The sequence below is a fragment of the Schistocerca nitens genome, chromosome 11 (assembly GCF_023898315.1).
Source record: "Schistocerca nitens isolate TAMUIC-IGC-003100 chromosome 11, iqSchNite1.1, whole genome shotgun sequence".
NCBI classification, from domain to species: domain Eukaryota; kingdom Metazoa; phylum Arthropoda; class Insecta; order Orthoptera; family Acrididae; genus Schistocerca; species Schistocerca nitens.
In genome coordinates, this window is record NC_064624.1 from 49177829 (window position 1) to 49195986 (window position 18158).

General features: G+C 39.8%; 1 protein-coding gene across 1 annotated transcript in view; it reads left to right on the plus strand.

The window, feature by feature from the left end:
• The window catches only part of LOC126213040 (zinc finger protein 708-like), a 119799-nt gene that overhangs the window by 2814 nt on the left and 98827 nt on the right, over positions 1-18158 (plus strand). The window contains exons 3-4 of the mRNA XM_049940613.1: positions 11676-11738; positions 11853-11912. Of these exons, the coding sequence (XP_049796570.1) occupies positions 11676-11738; positions 11853-11912 (123 nt within the window). The remainder of the gene's footprint in view (positions 1-11675; positions 11739-11852; positions 11913-18158) is intronic.

Consider the following 18158-nt stretch of genomic DNA (forward strand, 5'->3'; position numbering starts at 1 on the left):
ACACTTTTCTCCTAATGAGACACCAGGCTGTTGGTGTCATCACTGTAGAATGTTTGACTTTGTTGGCAGACCCACATCCTCACCTCTGCTCACACAAATTCATCACTATCAAAGTGAAGTCTTTGAAGGTGTTCTTTAGATTTTGGAAACATTTGAAAATTCATTGCCTCAAATTGGCTCACTATGGAAGATGATTAATAATAATGAATCAGACGTCAGACTGTTTCAGGTGCAAAAAAAGTTGTGTATGGTCTGGCATTGTCCTGCTGAAGGAGAGGGTGCTCCACATGTGGATGAACTATTTGAATTTTTTCTCTGTTTTCTGAGGGTTTTCTCATGTGCTGACATGGTTAAATCATACACACGCATGTTACACACTGCAGTTCAAACCCTACAGCAGGAGGCTGCTGCATATTGCATCAGCAAAATGGTAACATCAACAGAGTAATGTGCATGACAACTGATATTAAGAACAGAATCAAAATTTTGGAGGCATTAATTTCTGGTACACCCTTGCAATAAATTGCTGCATTTGAAAATTGCCTTGAATGTTGTGGAATGGTTCCCTTGGCATTGCCCAGCATCCATTTGGAAGTTGTAATACTAAATCCATATACACATCAGCCAAAACATGACCACGGATTTGCTATCAATATAAACTCATCCAGGCAATAGCACCACCTTGTCTTCTAGTCAGACATGTGCAGTGAATGGAGTATCAGTGAGCATGCTGACAGGGTGTAAAATAGGGACTGCACACAATCTGTCCGAGTCTGACCTAGAGCAGATTTTGATGGCCTGGTGGCTTGGGATGAGCATTTTGGAAGCTGCACAGCTTGTTTGGTGTTTGAAGAGTGCTGTGGCAGTTGCCTTCAACACAGCGTGAAACAAAGGTGACATCATGTCCAGACACTGGGGTTGGGCAAGTACCCTTCATGACAGATGGTAGACATTATAGGCTGGGCATATTGGTAAAACAAGACAGGCAGCAAACTGTGGGGTAACTAACATCAGATATTAATCATGGACAGAGTACAAGTGTGTTTGAATGCACAATGCTGCAAACACTTCGAATGATGAATCTGTGCAGTTGATGACTCACCAATGTGCCAGTGTTAATGCCATGACATTGACAACTACAACTGAAATACGCATGTAACAATTTGCACTGGATGTTTGCACAATGGTAGAGCACTGCATGGTCTGGCAAATCCTGATACCTTCATCATGTATTTGGGAGGGTGCATTTCTGTCACCCACAAGGGGAACAGCTCCTTCAGTGCTGTAGTGGTGGGGCCTCCATTATACTCTGGGAAACATCCATGTGGGCACCCATGATCCAATGGAGCTCGTGCAGGGCCCTTTCAGAAAAGGAGTATTGTAAACAGGTTGCAAAGCACATCCAACCCCTTCTGTTGTTGTTAACCTCAGTCCCAAGACTGGATTGATGCAGCTCTCCATGCTACTCTATCCTGTGCAAGCTTCATCGTCTTAGAGTAATTACTGCAACCCACATCCTCCTGAATCTGTTTAGTATTCATGCCTTGGTCTCCATCTTTGTTTTTACCCTCAACACTTCCCTCCAATACTAAATCGATGATCCCTTGATGCCTCAGAATGTGTCCTACAAACAAACCCCTCCTTCTGGTCAAGTTGTGCTACAAATTGCTCTTCTCCCCAATTCTATTCAGTATCTCCTCATTTGTTACATGATATACCCATCGAATCTACAGCATTCCTCTCTAGAACCATGTTTCGAAAGCTTCTGTTCTCTTCTTGTCTAAACTATTTATCGTCCATTTTTCACTCCCATATGTGGATACACTCCATACAAATACTTTCAGAAACGACTTCTTGACACTTAAATCTATACTCGATGTTAACAAATTTCTCTTCTTCAGAAACGCTTTCCTTGCCATTGCCACTCTACATTGTATGTACTCTCTACTTCAATCATCAGTTATTTTGATCCCCAAATAGCAAAACTCATTTGCTACCTTAAGTGGCTTATTTCCTAATCTAATACTGTCGTCGTCACCTGATTTAATTACACTACATTCCATTATCATTGTTTTGCTTTTATATCCCCCTTTGAAGGCACTGTCCATTCCGCTCAGCTGCTGTTCCAGGTCCTTTGCTGTGTCTGACAGAATTTCAATGTCGTTGGCAAACCTCAAAGTTTTTATTTCTTCTCCGTGGATTATAATACCTACTCAGAATTTTTTTTTTTTTTTTTTTTTGTTTCCTTTATTGGTTGCTCAGTATACAGATTGAATAACATTGGGGAAAGGTTAAACTCTGTCTCACTCCCTTCCCAACCACTGCTTCTCTTTCAGTACTTCACTTCTATAACTGCCATCTGGTTTCTGTACAAATTGTAAATAGCTTTTCACTCCCCGTATTTGACAACTGCCACCTTCAGAATTTCAGAGAGAGTATTCCAGTCAATATTGTCAAAAGCTTTCTCTGAGTCTACAAATGCTACCAATGTAGGTTTGCCTTTCTTTAATCTGTCTTCTAGATAAGTTGTAGGGTCAGTATTGCCTCACATGTTCCAACATCTTTACGGAATCCAAACTAATCTTCCATGAGGTCGGCTTCTAACAGTTTTTCCATTCGTCTATAAAGCATTCATGTTAGTATTGTACAGCTGTGACTTATTAAACTGATAGTTTGGTAATTTTCACACCTGTCAACACTTGATTTCTTTGGGATTGCAACTATTATATTCTTCATGAAGTCTGAGGGTATTTCGCCTTTCTCATACATCTTGCTCACCAGATGGCAGAGTTTTGTCAAGGCTGTCGGTAGTTTCAGTGGATGTTGTCTACTCCCAGGGCCTTGTTTCAACTTAGGTCTTTCAGCACTGTCAAACTCTTCATGTAGTATCGTATCTCCCATTTCATCCTTGTCTACGTCATCTTCCATTTCCATAATATTGCCCACAAGTACATCACCCTTGTATGGACCTTCTATAAACTCCTTTCACCTTTTTGCCTTCCCTTCTTTGCTTGGAACTGGTTTCCCATCAGAGCTCTTGGTATTATTACAGGTGGTTCTCTTTTCTCCAAAGGTCTCTTCAGTATTCCAGTAGGCTGTATCCATCCAACCCCTAGTCATGTATGCCACTACATCCTTAAATTTGTCCTATAACCATCCCTGCTTAGCCATTTTGCACTTCCAGTCAATCTCATTTTTGAGACATTTGTAGTCCTTTTTGCTTGCTTCATTTACTGCATTATTATATTTTCTCCTTTCATCTATTAAATTCAAAATCTATTCTGTTACCCAAGGATTTCTACTAGCCTCATCTTTTGACCTACTTGATCCTCTGCTGCCTTTACTATTCCATCTCTCAAAGCTACCCTTTACTCATCTACTGTATCTCTTTCTCAGGTTTTTGTTAGTGGTTCCCTAATGCTCTCTGAAACTCTCTACAGCCTCTGATTCTTTCAGTTTATCCAGATCCCATCTCTTAAAAGTCCTACCTTTTTGCATTTCCTTCAGATCTGGACAGATGTCTGCCTATTACACATTACGACTATCTTCAACTGTTAGCGGTATCTGTCAGTCAACAGACGAGATTGGCCTGTATGCTTCAGTGCTGCAAGTGTCTCTTCGCGTTTTCACTTCACAATCACGTCGGAAACAGTGGACCTAGGGATGTTCAGGAGTGTGGAAATCTCACATACAGATGTGTGACACAAGTGACCCTCAATCACCTGACCACGTTCGAAGTCGATGAGTTCCACAGAGTGCCAGATTGTGCTCTCACAATATCAGTAGGTGGTAGCACAATGCACCTAATATGAAAAAGTATGTTTTTGGGCGTGTACGGATACTTTTGAGCACATATTTTGTGATGAAGTTATGCTCTGTGCAGAATTCTACCAGACAGCTTCCTCTTTCATTCCTTACCCATATTCACATACTACTTTTCCTTTTATTCCTCTTCCTCCTCCTCCTCCTCCTCCTCCTGCTCCTCCTCCTCTCTTCCTAATATTGAATTCCACTCCCCCATCACTATTAAACTTTCGTCTCCCTTCACTATCTGAATAATTTCTTTCATCTCATCATTCCTTTTTTCAATCTCTTCATCGGTGGAGCTAGTTGGCATATAAACTTGTACTACTATGGTAGGTGTTGGCTTTGTGTGTATCTTGGCTACAACAATGTGTTCACTATGCTGTTTGTAGTAGCTTACCTGTGCTCCTATTTTTATTCATTATTAATCCTACTCCTCCATTACCCCTATTTGATTTTGTATATGTAATTCTGTATTCATCTGACCAGAAGTCTTGTTCCTCATGTCATCGAACTTCACTAATTCCCACTATATCTAGCTTTAACACATCCATTTCCATTTTTAAATCTACCTTCCTGATTAAGGGATCTGACGTTTCACTTTCCAATCCGTAGAATGCCAGTTTTCTTTCTCCTGATAATGACATGGTCCTGAGTTACCCCCACCCGGAGATCTGAATGGGGGACTATTTTACCTCTGGAATATTTTACCCAAGAGGATGCCATCATGATTTAACCACACATTAAAGCTGCATCACGTAAGCAAAAATTATGGCCATAGTTTCCCCTTGCTTTCATTTGTCCACAGCACCAGCACAGCAGGGTTCTTTGGTTAATGTTACAAGGTCAGATCAGTCATTCATCCTGACTGTTGCCCCTGCAACTACTGCAAAGACTGCTGCCCCTTTTCAGGGACCACACATTCATCTAGCCCCTCAACAGACACCCCTCCATTGGGGTTGCACCTAACGAATGGCTCTCTCTATTGCTGAGGCACACAAGCCTCCCTACCAGTGGCAAGGTCCATGGTTCGTGTTAGGTCCACCCCTTCATGTCGATCATATTTCCCACTGGCAGTGTCATTTTTCATCAAAATAATGCATCATTTCACAAGGCCATGAGTGTGATAGAATGGTTTGAGGAACACAGTGGTGAGTTCCAATTGATGTGATGGCCACCCAACTCACGAGCTGTGAACCTGGTCGAACACATTTGGGATGTGATTTAACGTAACTTCAGAGATCATTCCCCCTTTCAGAATTTATGGGAATCAGGTGACCTGAGTGTACAGATATGGTGCCAATGTCATCCAGTTATCTACCAAGGCCTCATTGCTTCCATGCTACAATGTCTCCCCTCCGTTACCTGTGCCAGAGGTGGACATACCAGCTTTTAGATGAGTGATGATAATGTTGGGGCTGATCAGACTATGGCAGTTACCATTATTGAAAGAAGATTGTTTTTTTGTTTTGTAGTGATGGTGATAAAGTGGCGCATAAAGTTCAGCCAAAAAGCGCATGCTGCCCATGAGCCCTGCATGGTTCACCCTCCAGTACACCTTTAAGACACCAACTGTCTGTGAGATCCACTGCTGTTCCTCCACACCGTTTGGCTCCACAATGCCCACTGGCACCATGAGCTCAGAGCTGTGAGAAGTGACATCTGCCTGACACATTGGGCTGTAATTCAAAGAGGGTGTGCACCATGGCTCAACCTCCCCCACCAAACCAAATTCCCCCTTCCCTACCACTCAGGAGCCCTTTACATCTGACTCTCCTTCGAGTGTGTAATGTGCATGCATGATGCATTACTTTTGTGTAAATTCAGAACCAGAAGGTTTGCCAGGCTCACCACCCTGACAATCTCACAGGGTCCAAAGTACTGAGGAGCTATCTTGCTAGTGCCCCAACTCCCATTTTTGAGCAATATTAGTTTCAAACTTGCACTCTGTCCCCAACCTTTACACTCAATCATTTAGTCCCTGATTGTAGCAGATGGCTAGCTTGTAATGTGCAATTTTAGTATTTACCCAGCCTAGCTCCAGTTGTGCTGTGTTACTGCTAGGGTGACTTGTTCTGGAAGCAAGTAATTGATTGACCACAGGTTGACAAGAGGAGAATTGGCCAGATGTGCTAGCATAAGGGATACTGGAGTAGCCTCCAGGGACTTGAGTTGTGCAGTGTAAAAGACAAAATTGAGCCATGGTACTGACTTGTCCCACTTCGTCTGAACCTTGCTGTGAATTGTTAGTGCAGAATGTCATGAATAGCTGGGAAACAAAAGCTAACAAGCATCCTGGGTGGCCTGTAAATAGAAAAAAATTCATAACACATGATGGATAGCTACCAGGATGGTCACTCCTCTGCTTGGAATGAGTCAAAAAAACGAGAAAAGTCGTCCATGATAACTAATAGGTGCCTAATACCCCCACACACATGAGGAAGCAGACCTATATAACCATTAAGAAATTTATGCATCAGGCATTCCTAATGGGTAGACTCTAAAAGCCCCATGAGGGAATTGGGGTTGATATCAGCTCACTTATTGCTCTCACTCCCCCACCAACCTCTGGACATCCTTATACAGGGAGGACAAGGTGACATATTGAATGACCTTGGTGGCCCCCACCAACCTCTGGGCTTCCATACACTGGGAAGACCAGTGATGTGTGGTCTGACCTTGACAGCAGTTTTATAAATGCCCAAATGATTGTCTAAGAGGGTGTTAAGGAAATAATGAGCCAAAACCTAACTAAGAGCTCAAAACAAAATTCCTGGTGTTCCAAATAAATTCTCAATTTCTCAAGGGCAAACAAAACCACCAAGGCTTTCCATTCATACATAGAATACTCCATCCCCGCAGATGAAAATTTCCAAGATGCATAGGTTATAGGGCATCAACCCGCAACACCTCCTCTCCCATTCTGTTCCTGCAGGAGGACACCTGCCACTTTCTAATCCAAAATAGTTAGGTGTCTGTCTGCAAGAGGAACAGGAGCTCAAAATTGGGTATGGCTAACACTAGTGGGTTGCTAAGTGCCACCTGAATCACTTCAGAAGATTCCGGATGACTTTCATCCCATTTGAAATTTCTTAAATCGTGAAGGTAAAATTGGGCACAAAATTTCGAAAAAGAATCGTCATGCCTATGAAGTGTGCCACACCTTTCTTATTTCTAGGAGCTGGAATTTTTCGCAAATTACTAGTTTGCTCCTGGTCAATTCTAATGCAATAAGAGTCAACTAAGATGTCCCAATAATGAAACCTATGTGCCAGTGTCATTTTAGATGGTTTCACAGTAAGTCCTACCTCCCTCTGATAAACCAGGGCTGCCTCAAGATGTTGCAAGTGTTGAGACAGACTAGAACTGTAAATTACCATTCCATCTAGCTAAATACAGACACACTGGAACGTGAAATCACCAATAACAAAATCTAGAAGGCAAGACATAATGGCAACCAAAGGGCACCCTGTTAAAATCGTAGAGTTTCCAGTCTGCACAGAAGGCAGTGATATGCTTGGAATCATCTGTTAACATGATACTGATCCCAACTGAACCAAGTAAAGGAATTATGCAGTTTGGTAAGTGGCACAGATTCCAAAACTACCTTCTCATTAACTGCATGATAACCCACAACTGGATGAAGCACCCAACTGCTGCCCGTAGATACTGAGAATATGGCAGAAGCATAGGCTGAGGTTGAGGGCCTGATGACTTCATCGAACAACATGTTATTAATTAAAGCACATATACATTTCGTCTTTAATGGAGAGAGCCTGTAAAGATCCTGCCTCTCTGGAATGTCATTTGTAAGGCGAATCTTGTACTGGATTTTATTGGTGATGTCCAATCTGTTAGTCAACACCTACGGTAAACAATCAAGAGCTTCCAGTACCTGCTTCACCTCTACTGGACCAAGGTGACAGAGCTCAAATTGTGAACATTGCAGTAACACATTACGAATTCCTGTGGCAACCAGACAGGAGCACAATGTGAATTTTTCAGCTCGGTTAAATTAAAAATAAACAACCCTGCCTTGACAATCTAACACCAACACACTACCACTTACAAAAACACATTCCAAAATTAAGTTCACTGAAAGATTTATAATTACTGTCCACTTCACAGGCCAAGAAAATTTTCCAATACTCAGTTTTGCTAATCAGCGGCTACATCTGCCCAGTGAGAGCTCAACATTGGGAGGACAGATGCAAATGAGACAATTCACAGATATGGCAGAACTCCAAATACCATAGATAATCTAAATGAGAAACTGAACTGCCAGGTTGAGGAGGGTGCACACTGGTTCCTGGTTAAGTTGTGCCCAAAGGTAAGGCAGGGGTTCCCCTACCTCGGACTTGGCACAGACACAGCACTTCGGCAGTAGAGCACTACCATGCCTCTTCCATTCCTTGTGATGTCAGCTCTTTGATTCTATTTCCATGGAACCTGACATTGCCATACCAAATACCCCTCTTTGTTACACTGGAAACACATCCTACGCTTGTTCCGTATGGGTGGTCCCCTTTTAAATTGCCTGGAATCTCGATCCCCATCCTGATAATGACACTTAAGCCCCCATCACTGCTGGTCTGCGAAACTCAGGTTTCAATGGCGGACACGAAAGCCTCTAATTCAGTAAAAGATCTGCATTTATTAGCGAAGGTGATCAATAAACGGTTGTGTGGCTGCATTTTCTGTAATATATTATTGAGTATTTGTATCTCTGTTACTTGCAATTCCAAGGATGGAATAGCCATATGCATTCATCTATGTACCTAGGAAAAGGTTCATGAGGAAACTGCACTAGCCAAAAATGTTTATGCTTGAGCAGCCTCTTAATATGAGATGACAATGTCAGCCCAATAATTGATTTCCACAACTCCCTCATTGTAGCACTTTTGTGTAAAATTCGACTGAAAACACAGCTTAACACGGGGTACAATGCCTGAAGAACAACATTATTGGAGATGGCCAAAGTGTCAGCATGAAATGTAAATTTGACCATGATCCACAGAATGGATTTCACCTGTCTTTAAATTCTAAATTGAAAGTTCCATTATAGCTTCAAGCAGTAACATTATTTGGTAAGGTAATTTCCCAAATGAATTCCATTCTGGTCCTGAGAGGTGTCTGTGGCATTGCTACTACTTCCAGGAGTTATTTGTTGGTGGGAGAATCTTGTTCACCACCTATTGCTCTTAATTTTCTTAAATCAAGGTGACTGACCCCATGTTGCAAGTCATGCACCTACCCCTGTAACTGCAGAGCCAATATAACTGGCTTAGAATAGAGATTACATTTTGGAATACCACATAAGTGATTATCCCAATGGATCAATTGTGCCTGAATTGTGTGTCTTTGCTTACGGTGGGGTTGACTATTTCCTAAACACTCTACATTCTGACACAAGGTTGTCATGCCCGGAGCTCAGTCAGCTAGTGCAACATATACCTCCACGGTGCAGTTGGTACTAATCACCAAGCAGTTGTCCACACTGGCATGCAGACGAGCCTCAAGTTTGGCAACACTGCCCTTACATGGAAACTGATGCACTTTAAATTTGTAGATTAACCGTTGCTTCTTCAATAAGGACAAACTGGGACAGTCATGGGATCTCATGTTCAGCAGTGGGTACACACACACACACACACACACACACACACACACACACACACACACACACACACACATATCATTGTGAATGACAGTATGAGGTTACCTTCCCACACACACACATATATCATTGTGAATGACAGTATGAGGTTACCTTCCCCCTTTACTTCCAGGAAAATAACCATCCTCTGTTACCAACCAAACATACAGCAGGAAAAGGGGAAATTAAGTGGAAATACTGGATGGATTGGGCTTCACATGAGTCACCATTGTTTATTAAAACCTATTTATTTAAGAAAAATAACTAAATCAGATACATTAACAGGTTTACAAACAACACTCTGAACTTTTAAAATTTAAAACATTACACACCTTAGTTCAGTGATAATTTAAATAAGGCAATAGTTAAAGACAAAAGCTGTGTCTGACACCAGTTCTTAGATTTTAGATTCAAAATTTCCACCTTCACAAACTGCAACTAAAGAAAATGCTTCAAGAAATGACCAAATACTTATTTGGAAACAGATGTCTCTTTAAGACAAGACAGTTGCATAACTCATCTCAAAGGTTAAAACTGAATAGCTATACTGGAAGACGGAGGAATTTATAGCTGCCTTCGAACCACTAGAAAAAGGAAAGTTTTAAAATACACTTCAAAGTGCATGCAGATAATTTAATAAAGTAAACCGGTGCACTGATTTGTGGAGCTGCCTTCAGTTAGACAGAGCAAGTCTCTGTAAATCTTGCCCCCAATGAGCAGTTAAGTAATTAATAGAGAATGAGAGTGCACAGATTGATTTAACTGGCTTCAGACACAGTGAAAATTGTATTAAGGTATACTGTAGAAACTGCGTAAGTGATTCAGTAAGTGAATGTGCATGCATGGAAGCTCAAGAATGCCATTTGAAAAGGAAAACCAGTATTTAGTACTCAGAACCAACTTTTAGCAGTAAATAAATGAAAGGTGAGGAAAGGTCACCCCATGACATTCCATTTGCTTGAGGAGATTGAATTATATGCATATGAAAGCAAATCACCACAAAATCTCCTCTATGAACAAACAGAGTTAGCCAATGCTGTCTTTCTTCAAAATTTCATTCACCTGCTTTCCAATTTAAAGTACAAAAAAAGTAAATAAATAAATAAAGGTCCATTTTTAAAATATTTGCAATATTTATATATGCACATCCATCCGAACCCATTTACTGCTTTCAGTGTATGCAATAATGTGTCCATAGTTGTAACATTTATTTATGTAGGTCTCGCCCTTCTCATTAACTTTGTTCCGATGTATACCATAATATTTACATAATATCACTGCAGTAACACTTTATAACTGACTGCTCCATTTGTTTATTTTCATTGTAATCAGTTCTCTTTCAATGTAAGTAGTAAGTAATGTAACATTAGCAATTTGTAAATATCCACCATATGCAAGTACATAATGAAATATCTCTGAGAGTGGAAGACTTTGGCATTGTTATGGATGTAATATCGTCATCTTTGTATGCATACATCCACATGACAAAACTTCTGTGCAAGTGGTGCATTACATTCTGTGCATATATATTCACAAAAAAATGCATTATACAGTTATCGATGTTGCAAGATATTAAACAACCTTCAGTGGAACGCAATGACATGATTTCTTCATTGTAAGTAACCAAAAAATCTTCCATTTAATGACAATTTGTTTACGTCACTTAAAATTATCGTGAGGCACAATTACGATTAAAAAGACACTGTCTCACATATTGTTTCGGTTGTAGGGCGTTACCACTCCAAAGAAGTTTTGTCAGATGGGGAAACAAAACTCAAAATGTAATGTAAAAAGTGAACTAGCCGTATGAAGATCGACCAATCGGTTTGAAATCGGTAATTGTGCTACTTAAGTGAATAAATAGCATTATAAAAAGTGAGCTGGCTGGAGTGGCTATAGGCGCTACAGTCCGGAACCGTGTGGCCGATACAGTCGCAGGTTCGAATCCTGCCTCGGGCATTGATGTGTGTGATGTCCTTAGGTTAGTTATGTTTAAGTTGTTCTAAGTTCTAAGGGACTGATGACCACAGCAGTTAAGTCCCATAGTGCTCAGAGCCATTTGAACCATTTTATAAAAAGTGGATGGTTGCTGTAATCTTATGTGTAAGAATCAACCTATACTTTGTATACAGCCACAGGCTCAGTATGTCAGTTTTTCACAAAATTTTTGTTTTGACAAAATTGTTTTTATTACAGTTTGTTATTTTTGCCACAGGCCCAAGTATACCCAATCAGCATGAATGTAAAAGAAGAGTTGGAGGAGGGTGCGAAGGAAGAGGTAATTTTAGAATTTATATGACTGCATGGAATTAATCATTGCTGAGTTGTGGTGAAAATGAGATGGTTCTCAATTGTGAGTGTGTTCACTTTAGCAGTCCTGTTTTTATTTTAGGATAAAGATGACAAGAGTTACAGTATTACAGTATGCTCCAGGTTGGAAACGAGGAAACAGGTAAAATAGAATATTTTGTTACATTTTACCCCATGTGGATTTAAATATTACCTTTGAGCTGGTGAAACAGTTTAGCTTATGTGTTTGTAGAATTGCTTCTTTACATTATAAGCACAAATCAGAATTACATGAGATAGCATTGGCGAAGTTATATGATAATTGGTAGCAAGACTCAAGCTATGATTTCCTGTTTTAATGAGCAGTTTCCTTGATGGGTCTGTGTATGTGAACACCAGCATTGGATGTTTTTATTCACCATGTTATACTGCTGTGACAGTTACAGAATAATTCAAGAAAAATCTACACAAAGTAGTGCAGAAAAAGGTGATCCTAACCTACTGAGTAGAGACTAAGATGTCTGTGCATACATTGCAAGTGGTATGGACAGGCAGTCTTGTGAAGTACTTTTGAACAGTTGTCTGAAAACTGTTGTAAGCTGCTACTTCGACAGCCCACACAAAATTGAAATACTTTAGACCTTGTAACTATGAACAAGCATGTCCTTATAGATGGTATTAGTGCATAGAGGGGTTAGTGATCATGATGCCAGCAAATCAACAATGGTAAATGGATTTAATGGATCCTTAAAGAAGTGTAGGAGAATAAATTTGCTAGAAAGAGCAGGGAAGTAGTTGTCACCATCCCATTTAGGCAATGAGTGAATGTCATTTACTTCCAATATGATTTACATATAGGAATATGGGCAAACATTAAATGGACTCTAAATTACACAATGAATAAGTATGTGGTGAGTAACTGGATTGCAGACAGAAAAAACCCCCTTAGTTTAATAACAAAATTAGAAAATGCTGAGGAAGCACAGTTGTACTCTCAGTTCAAAAAAAGTATGTACAGTGGTGACCGGCAATAGTTAATGGAAATTCATGTGTTTGTAAAAAGATATGTGTTTCAAGCATACAACTACCACAATCATACATGAGCAACTGATTTTACAAAGAACATGAGACTTTTCTGGTTCTACATAATATCATTGGGTCAGAGATATCTATACAGGCAGTCATTTACCAGCCTGGTATACCTTTGGAGGAAAGCAGATGATGATCACTAACCCCTCTCTGTACTGAGTTTTCAAGTTTGTGCAGGAGGATCATACAGACATTGTTATCTCATTGTCACACACTCATGTATTGGGGACATAGGAATAGGATCCCTGGAGTAGAGAAGCAACTCGAAGAGTTGAAAACAAAATAGTTGCCATGTCCAGACAGAATCTGAAAGCATTTATCCAGAGAGTACTCTGCAGCATTGACCTCTTAATTAGCTTGCATTTACTGCAAATCTCTCACCTAGTGCAAAGACCCAGGTGTCTGGGAAAAAGTTCTGGTGGCTTCTGTATATAAGAATAGTAAAGGAATGTGCCTGCGTATTACAGACCAATATCATAACATTTATTTGCTCCAGAGTTTCTTAACATATTGTAACACCTCCGTTTATTTATCCCAACCTGATCTGATCGAATAGCAGCCCAATAATTATTATTAATGTGACCGTGTACCTAATGGGGCTGGCAATCGGAATTGACTGCTATGGGAGTTGTTACTTCCCAGTACGTCCTTCTCAATACTGTAATAATGAAATGTCTGGTAACAAGAAAAACACCAACACAGTTTCACTAATTACGAACCTACGAGGTGCGGCTAGAAAAAAACCGGACTGATGCTGGAAAAAACATTTATTTACAATTTCATGTTATCTCCTTCAATGTACTCTCCTCCTCGGTTGCTACACCGCTCCATACGATTTTTCCACTGTTCATAGCAATGCTGCAGATCATTTTCAGTTAGTCCATACATTACTTCCGTCGCTTTTTCTTTTACTGTTTCAACAGTCTCAAATCTAGTTCCTTTCAAAGCTGTCTTGACTTTAGGGAAAAGAAAAAAGTCACAGGGGGCGAAATCAGGTGAGTAGGGTGGATGATCTAAAATGGGAATGTTATGTTTTGCCAAAAACGTCTTCACTGACAACGCACTGTGAGCTGGGGCATTGTCTTGGTGAAGGATCCATGACTTTTTTCTCCACAAATCGTTCCGTTTTCTCCGTACTCGCTCACGTAGGGTAGCCAGGACGCTAATGTAGTAATGCTGATTCACTGTTTGTCCCTCTGGTACCCAATCAGTGTGCACAATCCCTTTGATGTCAAAAAAAACAATCATCATTGCCTTGAATTTCGTTTTTGACATTCGTGCTTTTTTTTGTCGTGGAGAACCAGGAGTTTTCCAATGCATCGATTAGCGTTTAGTTTTGGGATCGTAAGTAAAAAACCATGATTCATCGCAAGTAATAACATTTTGTAAGAAGGTGGGATCACTTTCAATGTTTTCCAGGATGTCAGAACAAATCATTCTTCGGCGTTCCTTCTGTTCAATTGTGAGACACTTTGGAACCATTTTTGAACACACTTTGTTCATGTTGAAACTTTCATGAAGAATCTGCCTAACACTTTCCTTGTCAACTCCTGTTAACTCAGACACTGCTCTGATTGTTAAACGGCGATCTTGTCGAACAAGTGTACCGATTTTTTCAATGTTTGCATCAGTTTTTGCTGACAAAGGTCTGCCAGTGCGAGTGTCATCACTGGTGTCTTCGCGGCCATCTTCAAATCGTTTAAACCACTCAAACACTTGTGTTCGCGATAAACAATCATCGCCGTACACTTGTTGTAACATTACAAACGTTTCACTTGCAGATTTTCCTAGTTTGAAACAAAATTTGATGTTAACACGCTGTTCTTTCTGTACACTCAACATTTTCCGACGCACAGACAAAACGTCAACTACTTAAAACAGACGCCACGGGCAGACTGAGTCCAGGAGGCAGATGAAACTCGAGCAGTAAGCGGAGCGAGAGTCACGTGACAGGCCACGCGACTTTCAGCCATATTGCATTCGTTTTATTGTTTCACCAGTACTAGTCCGTTTTTTTTCTAGCCACACCTCATATATTCGTCTCAAAAACACAAAAAGGAGGAGACAGCCACTGCCTTCGTCATATATATCTAATTACGGCTAATCTCAGCACAGGCTTCTTCATTTTCCATTATCGTCACACGCTAATCCATCACTGCAATCCAAGGAGATGCCGGCGCGGTAGATGCGAAACCAAAATATGGGCACTAGAAATGTCACTGACCACTTCCGTAATTATACTTCTTCACTTTCCCGGTATTATTCTAGTACAAAGGGGTTAAACCACAACGATGGCAACTCCCTTTACTGTTAAAGCATTGCCTTTCAACAACTGGCCTCCACACACCTCTACCCGCAACATGGCACACTCTCAACTCCACACTCGCTCTCGCAACACGACACAATCAATTGTTTGCCCTATCGACCTGTGCCGAGTGCAAATTTATAGTAAGGGGCTATGGACCCCTTACATCCCCACCCTCAAAAACTTCTTTGGAGCCTCTGGTGTAAAAGAATCGGCAAAGAAATTAGACATTATTACACCTGAACAAAACATACAGTGTAAATAATTAATGAAATCAATTCACCAAATAATCCCTCGACTCCAGTAGTGGGCTGCCTCCACAATAATATTCTACAAAAGATTATTACATCTCATAAACATGGCATTGTCCAAATCACAATTTTTTATCAAGCAGCAATAATCCTCTATAGTCCATATTGAATGTAACACACAACATCAATCTATCTTAATTAACATAGCATGATAAATATTTTTATAAACTTATCTTACATTCAATTACCAAAAATCTTCACTTTCAAAGGTTTGTACGACTCATTAACTACATATTTGTTATAACTTGCTACAGCAAAGACAAGAAAACAAACTAGTTGAATGCCAGCTACCCCTTTGGTATGCTGTCCTTTCAGCGGGGTTCCTGCCGTCCATACTACTATCACTCTAACTTATAACTCACTTGGCCAACACGCATTAAAGTTAAGGAAGAAATTCACAACTTATTCATTTGAGTTTTTAACACAAGCGAAATTGAATATCAAAACTAAATATAGCATTTACTCCTTGACTTATGCAATTATTTTACAATCCCTCATACCTCTACAGATTCCATAATATGAAATGCTCCATTATACCATTAAGTATGTCTTACATAACTATTTGCAACACAATAACTAATGTGGCCACACAATGAAAAATTTTTAATTACTGTTCATTTCATTTTGCCAAACATTTATACTGTCATATGTGACTTGTTATCACTAATGCTCAGATGAGAGGTACAGTATTTCCTGTTACATTGACATTAATTCAGATCTGCTATATAGATATTTATTATTCATTACACAGTGCCAGAATTCTGCTTCTAAAGCTTGATGTAAGTACAACCATACTTGACTTTGATAGCTAATTGGATACATGAATTACTCACTACTCATGAGTTACACTTTCTGTTTTATTCAGCATACTTCAGATAAACATGTATACCTACAAATAACTTGCAAACAGATGTTGCTCATGTGCTAAATGACATACTTCAATACTTCAAACATCTCATATTCCATAATTTCATTACATATAACTCCCTCAACTTAACAGCACCTTTAGCTGCAAATAAATATATATTTTCAACCCACATCAATCCTCCATATACTTCAATACTTCAAACATCTCATACTCAATACACTTCATTACATATAGCTCCCTCAACTTAACAGCAACTTCAACTGCAAATAAATATACATCTTCAAACTACATCAACCCTCCATATTCACTGCAATAACTACATAAAAATACTACTCCAGGCTCCTTAGCCTCTCCATTCATCATATTTCACATCATTTATTCGAGCAACTATCTCCTCATGTATTTGTTTCTTTATACGATCATCTTAATTATAAGCTGATACATTACTTCAATTTTCTTACAATTCCTTGACCTTTTCATGCCTCATAAAACAACTCTATAAGATTACACAAATTCTTGTTTGACCAATTAGCTTCCCACGGCATTTTGTAAACATTAGCTTTCTTATCTGGTTCTCATTTTATTACTTCTGGCACTAATAATTTTGTAATATACTGACACTAAACTGAGCTTTTAACTTATTGATTCTTTAACACCTCACACACTACATCAACAGTAACTACTTATTCTTATTTTAAGTCAACTATAAATATGCTCCATGGTTCCTGACTGAATTACTTGGATGACCACTACCAATCCTAACTACTACACTAACTTTCTTAACCTAAGGATAGATAAAGATGGCAGAGGAGTGAAACTTGAAATAAGAAATAAAGTCTCACCCAGCTGGAAATGTACCAGTCGCCACTTGGTATACCAGCAAAAGAGTTGCTGGCTCCCTACACCTTACTTTCTTCAATTTGTATCTCTTGATCCCTTTGTCTATCATCTCTTCTCTCATAATTCCTGTCATTATCGTCATCATCTCTCCCATGATTGTGATGAAACTGTCGACCATTGCCATGGTTCCTATGTCCATTACCCCCACCTCTACCACTGTAATTTGGTGGGCCATTAAAGTGACTTTCATGGTAATTATTTCCATCTTGGTTCTGACCATGCATTTGGTCATTTCCCTGTGCACAAATAGCTTCTAATTGCCCCAATACTTCCATTAAAGTACCTTTATCTTTAATCAAGCTTCCAAAAAAGTTTTCTTGCATTCTCCAGCTCAATCTTCTTTTTATCGCTGATATCATTATGTCATCACTCAGGGGTTGTTCCAAGGTCTCGTTCAATTCCCACAAATGTTCGGCAAACTCTCTCAACATTCCTCTCCATGTATTAAGTGACTTGCGATGTAGTAGGTCCTCAAGTGCTGCACACTGATGACTTTTGGACCAGTATTTCTTCAAGAATTCCCCTTCAAACTGATCATAACTAGTAGTCCCTTCCTTCTTCCTGACTCCCCAAGTGAAGGCCTCACCTTCCATCCTATCTATTGCAAATTGAATCTTGTCTGCATCTTTAAAATGTGCTGGGAAAACTCCTTTTAACCATTTCATAAATATCATTGGGTGCAACCCTCCTTTCAGTTTAAATTTCTGCCCTGTATTATTTTGGACGTACCGATTATCACTGCTCATCAAGGTAACGCCTCTACCTTCCCCAATGGTTAAAGTGGCATTGCTAATTCGTTTATGAATTTCTTCTGTCTTGCTCTCCAATTGTTGCACTCCCTGTTGTAATTGCCTGACCTCCATTGCAACCCTCTTGTTATCCACTTCTCGTTGCACGGCTATAGCATTTCTCAGATTGACAGCCAGTTGGTTTTGC